The 12,792-nt window shown below is 40.4% G+C and overlaps 1 protein-coding gene across 18 annotated transcripts in view; it reads right to left on the bottom strand.

Annotated features, from left to right (window-relative positions):
- The window catches only part of CSNK1G1 (casein kinase 1 gamma 1), a 197,664-nt gene that overhangs the window by 9,783 nt on the left and 175,089 nt on the right, over nucleotides 1-12,792 (bottom strand). For 12 of the 18 annotated variants that reach the window (XR_014313405.1, XM_082737254.1, XM_082737265.1 and 9 more), the window contains one exon: nucleotides 3,355-3,461. Coding sequence is in view for 17 of the 18 variants with exons in the window: in XM_082737254.1 (XP_082593380.1) it covers nucleotides 3,355-3,461 (107 nt within the window). In the remaining variant the exon portion in view is untranslated. Of the gene's footprint in view, nucleotides 1-64; nucleotides 89-3,354; nucleotides 3,462-3,483; nucleotides 4,281-12,792 lie in introns of those variants that run through there. The other 6 variants (XM_082737252.1, XM_082737268.1, XM_082737262.1 and 3 more) reach the window with 3 other exon arrangements.

Below are 12,792 nucleotides of genomic sequence, written 5' to 3'. Positions count from 1 at the left end.
CTTTGCCAGTCCCAGCCCAGTCTGGTCCGCTCCCCTAGCATGTGGACTGGAGAGAGGGACTCACCACAGGTTGAGCATTTTCAGGCAGCTACAGAGTGTGTAAAGAGAAAAACACAGAAAGGAAGAGAGAAAGAGAGATATTAGTCCACAGAGGTGAGATGGAAGCGACTCCCTGTGAGCCATGCAAACATGCAGTATGTGTCTGTGTTTCGTTTCCTCCTCTGTTGAGGTACGGTGAGTACGCCCAGGCCACTTGGCCCCCATGCTAAGGAGGAGGGGGCAGGTGCCTGACAGAAGCATAGAGGAGGGAGCTGGGTATCTCAGTGAGGGGAAAGGTAAAACAGAAAGAACCTCAGAGTAGGTTTTCCTGGGCAATTTCCAGAAAGGTAGCAGGAGAAAGAGGAAACAATCCTGCTCTAAGAATTGAATCAAGCACCAAGTGAGCCATTTTGGTTCCCACACAAAGTTTTACTGTACAATGTTAGGCTGACCTCCCAACTATTCTGAGGGAAAGAGAAGTCCTTAGTCTTTCCAGAATTCCAACATGCCTGACCAAAGCAGCTGGCAGTTAGCTATCGCCCTAGAGGAGGGGGGAAAGGCTTCAGCCACCCTTTATTTTAGTAGGAAATGAAGCAGCAAGAAGGGTCACTGCTCTGGACTAAGGTATAACTGCCAGGAGAAGGGCCTACATCCCATTCTTGTTAATTCCCAGGAGAAACTGCTAACCAAAAACTCCTATTTTTACCCTAACAAAAAGCTCTTGCCTCACCACCCTTCCAATCATATTTAAACAAGGACATGTGTCCTATAACCAGAAGAAAAGGGCAGTTAGATATTCATTTCGTAAACAGAACAAAAACCAAGACCCTGTTATGTCTCTCCTCCTTTACACAAAACAAGCTGGGTGAGGAACCCAAACTCAAAAACTTGGAAGGGAAGGTTTCACATATCTCCCCAGTCCCTGGGTGAATCTTAACAGAGGCAACAGCCCTCTTTTTCCCACAAGCAGGCTGCACGGACAAATGGCATCACAGCTGCGTGCAATGAGGGGTTGTTTGGGACATCTTGTGCTTCTCTAGCTGTGACTTCTTCCCATGAAAATGATCGAGCAGGTGGATTCACGGCTACCCCCTCCCTCCAAAACATAGAGAAGGCCAAGAAGAAACACACATGGTTGTGCTGACAGTTCCCTGGGCAAGATGGATTGGTAGCTCACGAAATCACTGGGGGAATCAGCACACAAAATGCCCTAAGCTTTGAGCTTTTGGATGACATTTGGTCAAAGACAACTGCTCCCTCCTGGTTTCCACACATTTCTGAAGGCCCAAACCTAGAACTAGTGGCAAAGAGGCACAGCAGTCCTTTTAACTAAATGGGAAGACGTTAAACATTCTTCATCACATCTTAGAGTTTAGAATATTCCAGAACAGAATTCACCGCATTGCAACCTGTTTGTGTGAATAGCCCCCTCTTTTACACACAGGACACAAACACCATACTCACATACACAATCAGTGTACACATTTACCAAAACGAAATGAGAGAATGGGTTCAAAAGATAAACCTATACAGGACACACCAGAAGACGAAAGCCCATTCAATCCTGGTATACAAAGTACACTAATAAATCCAGAACTAAATGCCTGGCCTTCAAAGTAATAGCCACGACATGAACTGGGAGTGAGGTGGGGGTGGGAATGGGTATAGCCATCTTTCAAGGCCAGACAGTGTTTAAATCAGAACATGTTTAATGTCCTGATTCCTAACCTTGGCCATATATTCAAATCATCTGAACTTTAAAATTTCCTGATGCTCAGGCCATAATCCCAGATAAAAGCAGAATCTCTGGGACCAGCGTTCAGATATACATATTTTCTAACATGCCCCAGGTGATTCCAAAGTGCAGACAAGGTTGAGAACCCAGAGGACAGGAAGTACTATACTGTTTATTTCGGAGAATGAAGTTTTGTCACAGAAGCTGGAAAAACTGTGAGTACTATTAAAATCTCCAAAGTCTCTGAGACCAGAGAGCATGTTTCCTTACTAAAAATGGTCTCTCCCTGGCATTAAAAACTGCCCCTGCCTTCCTTGCTCATAAGAGCCCTCTAGAAACCAGGAGAGGAGCATCTGAAGCTATCTGCAGTCAGCAGAGACTTGACAAGAGAGAGTCCAAGTCATCCTTGAGTTGTTCTTTACCTACTGGGTAGGAATCCCCAAATCCTGGCTTTCTGAGGAAAGGACCTCTTGGAAGCAAAGTGAGCTTATCATACAGATGAGCAGGGGAGCAGAGGAGTGGGCAGGGGACAAGTATGCAAAGTGTAGCCCGAAGAGAGAATGCAGGTCTCGAATGGCCTCCCACCACTTTATACCCAGAGGTGTAAGCATGTTCTGGCAGGTACTGAGGTCACCTGGCGCTCAAGAGAGCACCTGGGACACAGTGTCACTATTCGTATGTTGTCTGCTTCTGAGAACAAGATACTGGGATAGCCTGAATGTTCTCAAAGGGTTTCTAAGAAAGGTCGTCCATATCAGGCTTGGCAGCAGTTACTGATTTGTAAAGGACTTCTCTCTCCCTACCTCATATCTTCTTGGAGTTTCAGCCTGGATTGGAATTTGGGATGGGGCAAAAAGGGAAAGAAGTGATAGAAACACTGCTTTAGCAGTAGACTTGGCAGTTATTCCCCCTTCTACCCCAAATGCTAAGAGTTTAACCACACGCCATGCAGAGAGCACCAAGGGGCTGGTGGTATAGGTAGGGCAACACATTCACAGGCAAGAGAAGCAGAAAAGAGAGTGGACTCACTCCTCCCCAATAGTGTGATTTCCTCTCCTCCCAAAACTCTTCCTCACAGGTAGAGACTATCTTGCCTGACTAATCAGAGTCTCTCTGATTCCAGAATCATTTAAGTGAGAACATAATTGGTCCTAAAACTCTTGCTCCAGGACTACACATGCAGAGTTCTTAGCCAAGAACCAGGCATCAAATGCTGTTCAGTATGGTCCATGATTTCAGATAAGCAGATTTTTCTCCGTATCCCACAGGGAGCAAGAAGCTCAAGGGACCCAAGAGGCTCATGACTACTATCCGTTTTAGCTCTTATACCACGATTCTTTTAGTTCACTAGGTCTTTTGCCCCATGTGGACTAGAAAAATGTGATGATCTTCCCAGAAATCACAGCTAAAGAAGGGCAGAAGCAGCCTTAAGGTACCATGCAAAAAAATAAAACAGTCAAAGGAAGAAAGCTGAGGACACAAGCATGAGAAATCCAGTCTGAGATGAGCAGCACACAGAAAAGAAAAGATAGAAGACTTTTCAACCTAGGACACAAGACCCCCATGAAAGATGAACGTACTTAGCTTCCTCGACTACCTCCACCTCGGCATGAGCTGTGATTGGTGCATTGGAGTGGGCTCCCGTGGGGTCATCAACATTCAGCTCTCCGTTGGTTGAGCTAACCACCTGAAACAGAAAAATGGAGTGTGATGGACGCCATGGCAATAGGAGCCTCCTGCCAGCACCAGAGAGGATCCCTAGGGGAGATCTAGTCTCTAACTTAGGTACTAACCAGGCAGTGTCTGGAATGCTTGTCTTCCTGAGCTGAGGGGCCAAATGTCCTCATTTAGGTCAGGTTCCCAGGACCGTATCATGTGAGAACACAAAATGCAATGACGTAATCATGTAACAGTAGCTTCCACACTGAATGTGTACTCTGTGTCTGCACTCTGCTACACTGTGTGTGTAAATTTAATCTTCACAAAAAGCCTGTGAAAGAGGTCATGTTAACTTGCTTTAATTCTACTACTCTCAGTTTCTTATGCTAGAATTATAAATAGACTCAGGGATGATGTTGAAAAAAATTTCTAAAAAGGAAATCAATAGTGGGCATCAGAAACTATAAGCAATCACACTTTCCTTCAGGAATTTCTTCACGGCTTTGACCACTGGTTTGAAGTTACTCAAACAACAAGAGTGCCACATCCTCTCTGCTGAGAGGGCAGACGGTAAGGAAACGCCTTCCTTTGGAAGACCAGTGTTATTTCAACAACCTTTATTTCAGGTTCACGGTCATCCCATTTCTCACTGATGGTCCCCGAATTGTAACTGAAGGCTCTCACTCCTGTCATCTGGTTAATGTGGACCCGATCAGGCTTCTCTTGCTTGTGCAGCTGCTTCTGTCACTTGGTTTCATTTCCAGCACATGATTCCTGCTTATGTGGGTGCTGGGAAGTGGGAAAAGGGACCCCGCTGGACAAACCACTCTGCTGTTAAAGACCTTGGCTGAAACATGGGAGAGAACCACAAAATAGGATAAATGGTTCAGATATCACATACCCTTGGGTAAGTAACTTCATCTACTTGAGATGGTTTCTTATAGGCTGATGTGAGAATTACACAAGCAAATGCACCAGATGGCGTTTGGGAGGATACCTGGCACCCGACATGGTACCAGAGCACACAAAGTAACTAAGATATGGGTTCCAGGGTTAGTCAGCCCTGGGTGAGAACCCTAGCTCCACCACTTACTTGCTGTGGGTCCTTAGGCAAGATCTGCAATCTTTCTGTGCCTGAGCTTCCTAAGTTCAATGGGGAAACAATGCAGCTTACCCCTAACAGGGTTACTGTGCAGACAATGTACATCAAGTCTTCAGCCCCATGCCATGGTACATCGTAATGGCTCAGTAAGTGTTCATACTACTGTTATTCTCCCTCCATAAGTGTTTATTCTTATCTCCCTCTTGATCTGGGGTCCTTACCAGCAGCTTATTTGAAAAAAAATTCAAGAACAGTCATGAAAAGGAAGGCAGGAGGAAATGTGTTGAGAAAGGGCCCTTTGGGGTACTTACATAAAGAATAAAGGGCACACAAGGTAAACACTACTTAGCAGCAGTCTCTACCTACCATTATTTCTAAACCAGAAATATTTATTGTTCTTATAATACATGCTTAAAATAATTTAAACAATGCTATATGGTTAGTCAAAGAAAACTACAACATTCAATTTGGACTTACCTAAGGGATCTGATCAAATTTACCATCTCATTAATGGAACCACTCAACCTTATTTATCTCCTGATATGACATAATAAATATTATATAACATTATCTATGTAATAGTCTTCCAAAAAAAAAAAGCTTTATCTGAATCTAAGTATGATGGACAAAAAAAAAAAAACAAAAAACCAGACAAAACAGCAAGCCTGGACTCTTCAAAAAAGACTTTTCTGAAAATTTTAACACAGGGCTAAGTGTTACGGACTAAAAGAAATTAAGCAAATAAGAGACTGAAAGAAACTAATGGGGCATAAGAACTAAATGCCAATGCATACCTCGATTAGGTCCTGTACCCTATAAAATTAATCTGGGGCACAACTGGAAATGTGATAAGGACTGAAGATTAGATATTACGGAATTATTATTCAATTTCTTAGATACAATGATGGTATTGGTTACATGAGAGAATATCTTTGTTCTTAGGACATGTGGACTAAAGTATTGTGAGATAAAATGCAATGATGTTTACAGACTACTTTCAGATACTTTAGCACACCCCCCCCCCATACACCACCACCACAGAAAGAAAGATGTGGCAAAATCTTAATAATCATTCATCTACGTTAAGGATACACATGGGTTCATCTGACCACCACTACCACCACCACCATTAACTACTACATAAATTTGAAAATTTCAAGATAAGAACATAAGGCAATAAGCAGCAAAACCGAAATATGAGTGAAGATTTACAGATTAGAGAAGCACAGCTCCTCATGTGAATGCTGTCCCGTTAACTTCCTTAGCCTACACTTATTTCCTGGGGCACATTCTGGCTGCATGCTGGAGAGCATGCTTGTAAATTCATTCTGCCAGCACAGGGGCTAGAGGAGAAAACACTGTAAGTTTCTCAGTGAATAACTCAGGAACTAGACAAGATGTTAAAGAAAATGTTTTGGCTTCTACTGAGACAAAGCAGGAGTCAGCAAAAGTCACCACTACCAGCTGCTTGATGACTTTGGGTCACGGCTCCTGTCCACAGTGTTTCACAGGTTGAAGGCTCTCTAATTCCTCTTTGCTACGAATTGCCACTTGGCCTATAAGCAATGTCCTTGGGCAATCTAAGGAAGTGCAGGTATTCACTGAATACCTGAATCTCTGAAAGAGATTAAGGTAAAGTGCTATTTTAAACTTTAGTCCTTAATATTAGTAACATCTCTTTTAATAAGTTAATATTTTAAGTAAAAAATTTGAGTTACCAAACCCCATTTTTCAAAACATGACCATGAAGAAAAATAAGAGTTATATACCAAAGGAAGCAATACTTTAGTGGACAGTCAACATATCAATCCTCCTTCTCACAACTAACATATGTGGTAGTTCTGTACTTTAGCTTCCCTATCTGTAAAATGGGCATATTACTGACCTCAACAAGAATTGTAATTAAAAATTATAAAGATTTGAGCAAAGTAAATATTAGTTAATAGTTGAATGTCATTCTTGGGGTGCCTGGGTGGCTCAGTGGGTTAAAGGCTCTGCCTTCGGCTTAGGTATGATCCTGGGATCGAGCCCTGCATTGGACTCTCTGCTCATCAGGGAGCCTGCTTCCTCCTCTCTCTCTGCCTGCTTGTGATCTCCATCTGTCAAATAAATAAATATAATCTTAAAAAAAAATAGTTGAATGTCATTCTTAAGTCTCATGTCTTTGCCTGGTCCTGAAACTTTCTAGGTATTTCCTATATATTTTAATTTAAACAACTTTGGGGTCATCTTTTGAAAGAGAAAAATATACTGCCTTCTTGAATTTAGATCTTCCCTATGTGGAGGACTTGTGGAAACAGTGGCAGAATGGGAACCATGGGGATGGGGCAGGGGGCCTGCCTATTAAACAGGTTAGAATGGGAGTGTCCACGTGCCTTACTAAAGCAAACTCTTCTCATCTTGGTGCTCTGTATTTCCTACCATGTGCTCTGCTGGTCATTCAGGTAGGCTAAGCACGGTCTGACCACATTATCTTTGGGAAATGAGATGACTTGAAAATATGTGGCATCTGTTGTGTTAGGAAAGTATGGCTGATTTGGTTTGCAAAAAGCATAGCCTTTATGAGTATACACAAACTGTGGCTACAATGAGAGAGGCAGATATCCTGAGGAGCACCAGAGCTTAATGTAATCTTAGGGAAACGGTACACGTGCCTATCCCCTACCCAAGTGTCAAGGAAGCTTGCAAAACTAAGTTTATAGGGAGTAGAGGGAGGCTGCATTTTCCAAAAGTGCCGCCAGAGACTCTAATCAACTCAAATTTTAAAGACAACCCCTCACAATGGACAATTAGAAAGCACTATCTAAATGAGCACCTCTGTGTTCCAGGAACACAAATCTAGTAAACTGTCCAGATATGGTTGATTATGGAGGTATTTTCCTTTTAAAATATTTAATCTTTACATTGTTCCCTAATGAAAAAGCATGTTTACTGTAAAAAATTAGAATATTAAAAAAGACTATATAAAAAGTGCAAGTTTCCAAGATGACATCACATGGACATGACTAGTGGGAAATTCAGTATATTTTCCTTGAGAACAAGGTTGTGCAAATCATTTACATAACAAGACAAGTAGTAAATACTTTAGGCTTTGTGGACTATACAGTCTGTGGTAACTACTCAACTCTGGCATGAAAGCAGACATCCACGATATATAAACAAATGAGTATGCTTATGTTCTAATAAAACGTCATAAAAACAGGCAGAAGGTAGGATTTGGCCCATTGGTTGTATTGGTCCTCCCATACTCTACATTGTTTCTTTTTTTTCTTCTGTATACACTAACATATGTATATGTTAACCCCCATATATATATGTATATACTTATGTATAATATATAAAATATATGTTAATAATGTACAATATAAATAATATATTGTATATTAATATATTATATATGTATTTATATATTATATACAAATATATAATATATAAAAATATATTTATATATATTTTTTCATCTATGTGTGAAAATAAAAATAGGGCCAAATTTCATATATTGTTTTACAACTTGGTTTTTGTTTCTTTTTAAAAAAGATTTTTATTTGACAGAGGAGTGACAGCGAGAGAGGGAACACAGGCGGGGGAGTGGGAGAGGAGAAGCAGGCTTGGCAGGGCTTGGTCCCAGGAACCTGGGATCATGACCTGAGCAGGACGCAGACCCTAAACGACTCAGTCACCCAGGTGCTCCTACAACTTGCTTTTTCCACGAAATATCTTAGACCTTTCCCACAGGACCTAGAGATCTCCATCCACTGTATGCAAGTATTATGTTTGTTTTGTTAATACCAAATTTTATTTTATTTTTTAGTATATGGTTGGCTAATAAGTTAGTTGCATCAGATTTTCTGGTAATAAGTGGCAACATACATTCTAGAACTGCAGCATGCATAACAGTAGCTACTAGCCACATGTGGCTGCTGAGTACTAAAAATGTAGCTAGTTCAAACTGAGATGTTTTTTAAGAGTAAAATACACACTAGATTTCAAACACTCCATTAAAAAAAAAAAGCAAAATATCTCATAAATTTTTTCAAGATTTTATTTCTAAGTAGTCTCTACACCTAACATGGGGCTTGAACTTACAACCCCAAGATCAAGAGTTGCACACTCCATTGACTATGCCAACCCTCTCATAACTATTTTTAATACTGACCACGTGCTGAAGTATTTTAAACTGGATTAAATATATTATTAAAGTTAGTTTCACTGTTTATTTTTACCTTTATTTTTTTTAAAGATTTTATTTATTTGATAGAGAGAGATCACAAATGGGCAGAGAGGCAAGCAGAGAGAGAGAGGTGGAAGCAGGCTCCCCACTGACCAGAGAGCCTGATGTGGGACTCGATCCCAGGACCCTGAGATCACGACCCGAGCTGAAGGCAGAGGCCCAACCCACTGAGCCACCCAGGTGTCCCTATTTTTACCTTTTTAACGTGATTACTAGAAAATTTAAAATCACATATGACTCATTTCCTTTGGCAGCATTGTTCTGGAATATGTGTCTTCAGTATCTGTGCATTTCTGAGGAATATTTACCTGAAACTGGATTCACTGAATCAAAAAGTGTAGATATTTAAAATTTTATTTTATTTATTTATTTTTTATTTTTTTAAAAAGATTTTATTTATTTATTTGACAGACAAATATCACAAGTAGGCAGAGAGGCAGGCAGAGAGAAAGTAGGAAGCAGGCTCCCTGCTGAGCAGAGAGTCCGATGTGGGGCTCAATCCCAGGACCCTGGGATCATGACTTAAGCCGAAGGCAGAGGCTTTCACCCACTGAGCCACCCAGGCGCCCCGATATTTAAGATTGTAAAAGAGAGTTCCAAATAATCCTCTAAAATAGATGTAACTCCGATTTCAACAATACTAGATAGATGAGCTATTAAACTTATAGATTTCTGCAAATGTGATAGATGAAAATTGTTATGTATGTATATGTACATAAATTATTTCTGCAAGGATTTGGGGGGAGGGGGTACCTGAGTGGCTCAGTCCATTAAGCTTCTGCCTTTGAGTCAGGTCAAGATCTTGGGGTCCTGGGATCGAGCCCTGCCTCATCTCTCCCTCTGCTCCTACCCACCCCACTAGTGTGCACACTCTCTTTCTCAAATAAATGAATAAAATCTTTAAAAAAATTATTTCCACAAGGATTATTAGGAAAATAGCAGTCTTTCCCCAACCCCACTATTTCCTCTCCTTTAAAACAGATTCTTTTGTTTTTTACCTCCATTATCTCTGAATAACATGCATTTTTAGGCATTATATTCACATTTTCACCCTTCTAGTCTTCCATTATAGTTATACTGTAATTCTGACAAGATCAATTCTTAGTTTTACATTAACTATTTACAGCTGTGCCATGGAGTATATACTATGCTTCTTTCCTTCCCTGTATAATTTCTTATTTTCCCTAGAGTTAATCATTTTTTTGTTTTCTACAATCTCATTTTTTAAATCTTATCTTTTTTAAAAGATTTAATGTTTAATTGAAATAGAGTTGACATATATTAGTTTCAGGTATACAACATAATGATTTAACAATGATATGTTATAAAATGCTCAGGATAATAAGTGTAGTTACCTTTTGTCACCAAAGTTATTACATTAAAAAAATTTTTTCCCAAGTAATCTCTATGTCCAACGTGCAGCTCAAACTCACAACCCTGACACTGAGAGTTGCATGCTCTATCCACTGAGCTAGCCAAGTACCCCCAAAGTCATTACATCATTAACTATATTCCCTGTGCTATACTTTTTATCCCTGTGACTTGTTTCTTTCTTTTTTTTGAAGAGAGAAAGTGAGCAGGGGTCTGGGTGTGGGGAGGGAGAGAGAGCATCTTAAGCAGACTCCACATCCAGCACAGAGCCCGATGTGGGGCTTGATTTCAGGACCTGAGATCATGACCTGAGCCCAAACCAAGAGTCAGACGCTTAACCAACTGAGACCTCCAGGTGCCCCAATTTATTTATTTTCCAATGGGAAGTTTGTACCTCTTAATCCTCTTCATCTCTTTTTTTTTTTTTTTTTTTAAAGATTTATTTATTTATTTGACAGAGAGAGATCACAAGTAGGCAGAGAGGCAGGCAGAGAGAGAGAGGAGGAAGCAGGCTCCCTGCTGAGCAGAGAGCCCGATGCGGGACTCGATCCCAGGACCCTGAGATCATGACCTGAGCCGAAGGCAGCGGCTTAACCCACTGAGCCACCCAGGCGCCCCCCTCTTCATCTCTTTTGTTTACCCTCTGACAACTACCAATCTGTTCTCATATATAAGTCAGTTTCTTGTTCATTTGTTTTTATGAACAATGTTTATCCATAGATAACAGAATCATATGGCATTTTTTTTTCTCAGCTTGACTTACTGCACTTATCACAAAAGCCTCTAGTACACCCATGTTGTCAAAAATGGAGACACTTCATTTTTAAGGCCAAGTAATATTGCATGTGCGTGTGCACACATACAGCACGTCTTCTTATCTGTTCATCTATCAATGGACACTTAAGTTGCTTCCCTATCTTGGCTACCATAAATAATGTTTCAGTAAACAGAGGGGTGCATATATCTTTTTGAATTAGTGTTTTCATTTTCTTTGGATAAATATTCAGAAGTGGAATTACTGGGCCACATGGTAGTTCTATTGTTTATTTTTTCAAAAATGTTTTCTATCATTTTAACCTCTCTTTTCTACTTTATGGGAGACTTCCTTACAACTTTATCTTCCAAGCTCTTTTGAGTTTTAATTTTTCTTATGTTTTTAATTTCCAAGAGCACGTGCTCTTTCCTTTTTTCTTGGTTTGCTCTTAGAATGTTCCTTTTTAAAATAGCATCCTGGGGCACCTGACTCAGGTTAAGATCAAGCCCCGTGAAAGGAGCCTGCTTGAGAGTCTCTCTATCTCAGGGTGTCTGGGTGGCTCAGTTAAGCACTGAGCTCCATGCTCAGCAGGGAGTCTGCCTGAGATTCTCTCCCTCCTCGCCTCCCTCACCCATCCTCAGTCTCTCTCTATATAAAAAAGTAAAAACAAACAAACAAACAAAATAAGTGGGAGACTGCAAGAAGTACAGGGGTGGGACTTTAAAGTATAGATCACACATTCATTTACTATCCCTTTGCTTCAATATAGCTCCCCATCCCCAAATGTGACTCACACCCTCTAATTTATAGACCCCTTATTTTGCCCTTAGCAAAGATTAAATCTTTGCTTTTGTTGGGAAGGGGGAGAGCATCTAGGGACCTCTGGCTTCTTAGGAAACAGACTTTTAACCACTCTTCTTTATTTTAGCACATGGCCCTACACACCGACTTCTCCTTACAGAAGGCCAATTTCTGAGTCTTTAGGGGATTACCCAGTGAAAACAGGCCTTCTTGGCTCAGGATTCGGTTTTCTTGGGACTGCTAAGTCACTGAATAATTGCCCAGCATCTAACATTTTGTTGCTGTTGCTTCTTCTGTTTTCTCCAACCTTGTATAGATTCATGCCTTTCAAAAAAATCCCTTTATCATTCTTTTAGTGCTGTTTCAGGAGTAGGTGAGAGCAGATCTGTGTGTTCAATCTATCATTTTTACCTAGATGTTCCTGTGAGGGTTTTTTTTTTTTTTTTAACAGAACCACAACTGTCTCCTGACTTCCTATAAATAACACAATCTTCTATGAGTCACTCCATGTAAAAAACATATTCTAGACAATCAAGCCTATTAAGATGCATTTCTACATGCAAAAGGTTTGTCTATCCCTTTATTTGATTTGGTGGCTCTGGGTTTACTTGTGTGCCCCAACTGGTGGTGTCACTTAACAGTCTGAGAGACACATTTGGATTAAGATTATTAAAACAGTGACATGGAAGAAAAGTAAAGAGACACAGATGTTCTTAAGTACCAGACACAACAAAGCTTCAAAACCGTCCAAATGAAATCAGAAATAATTCACTGAGACCACATTTATTCCAGAGGAATAAAGCCCAAAAAGGAAAGAGCCCAACTTTTTGGTAACCCACTCAGAAATGGGTGACTTGGACCAATTAACAATCTCACCTTAAGTGCTAATAAGGCACAAACGACCATGGAATGAGCTACATATGCAATTCTTTATCCAAAATCTACTTATTTTGCACATCTCAAGTCTTCAAAATTCACATACTTGACACTAACATACCTCTACCTTGACATTATTTTTTATCGTTTATCATGAGTAGATCAAGGTAATAGGATTAGTTTACCCAGAAATCAGTATCAGAAATCATACAGATGTTTCTTAG

This window comes from Mustela nivalis (genome assembly GCF_964662115.1).
Source record: "Mustela nivalis genome assembly, chromosome: 6".
NCBI classification, from domain to species: Eukaryota; Metazoa; Chordata; class Mammalia; order Carnivora; family Mustelidae; genus Mustela; species Mustela nivalis.
The sequence above is the reverse complement of the archived record's forward strand: the minus strand, read 5'-3'. Positions and strand labels throughout refer to the sequence as shown.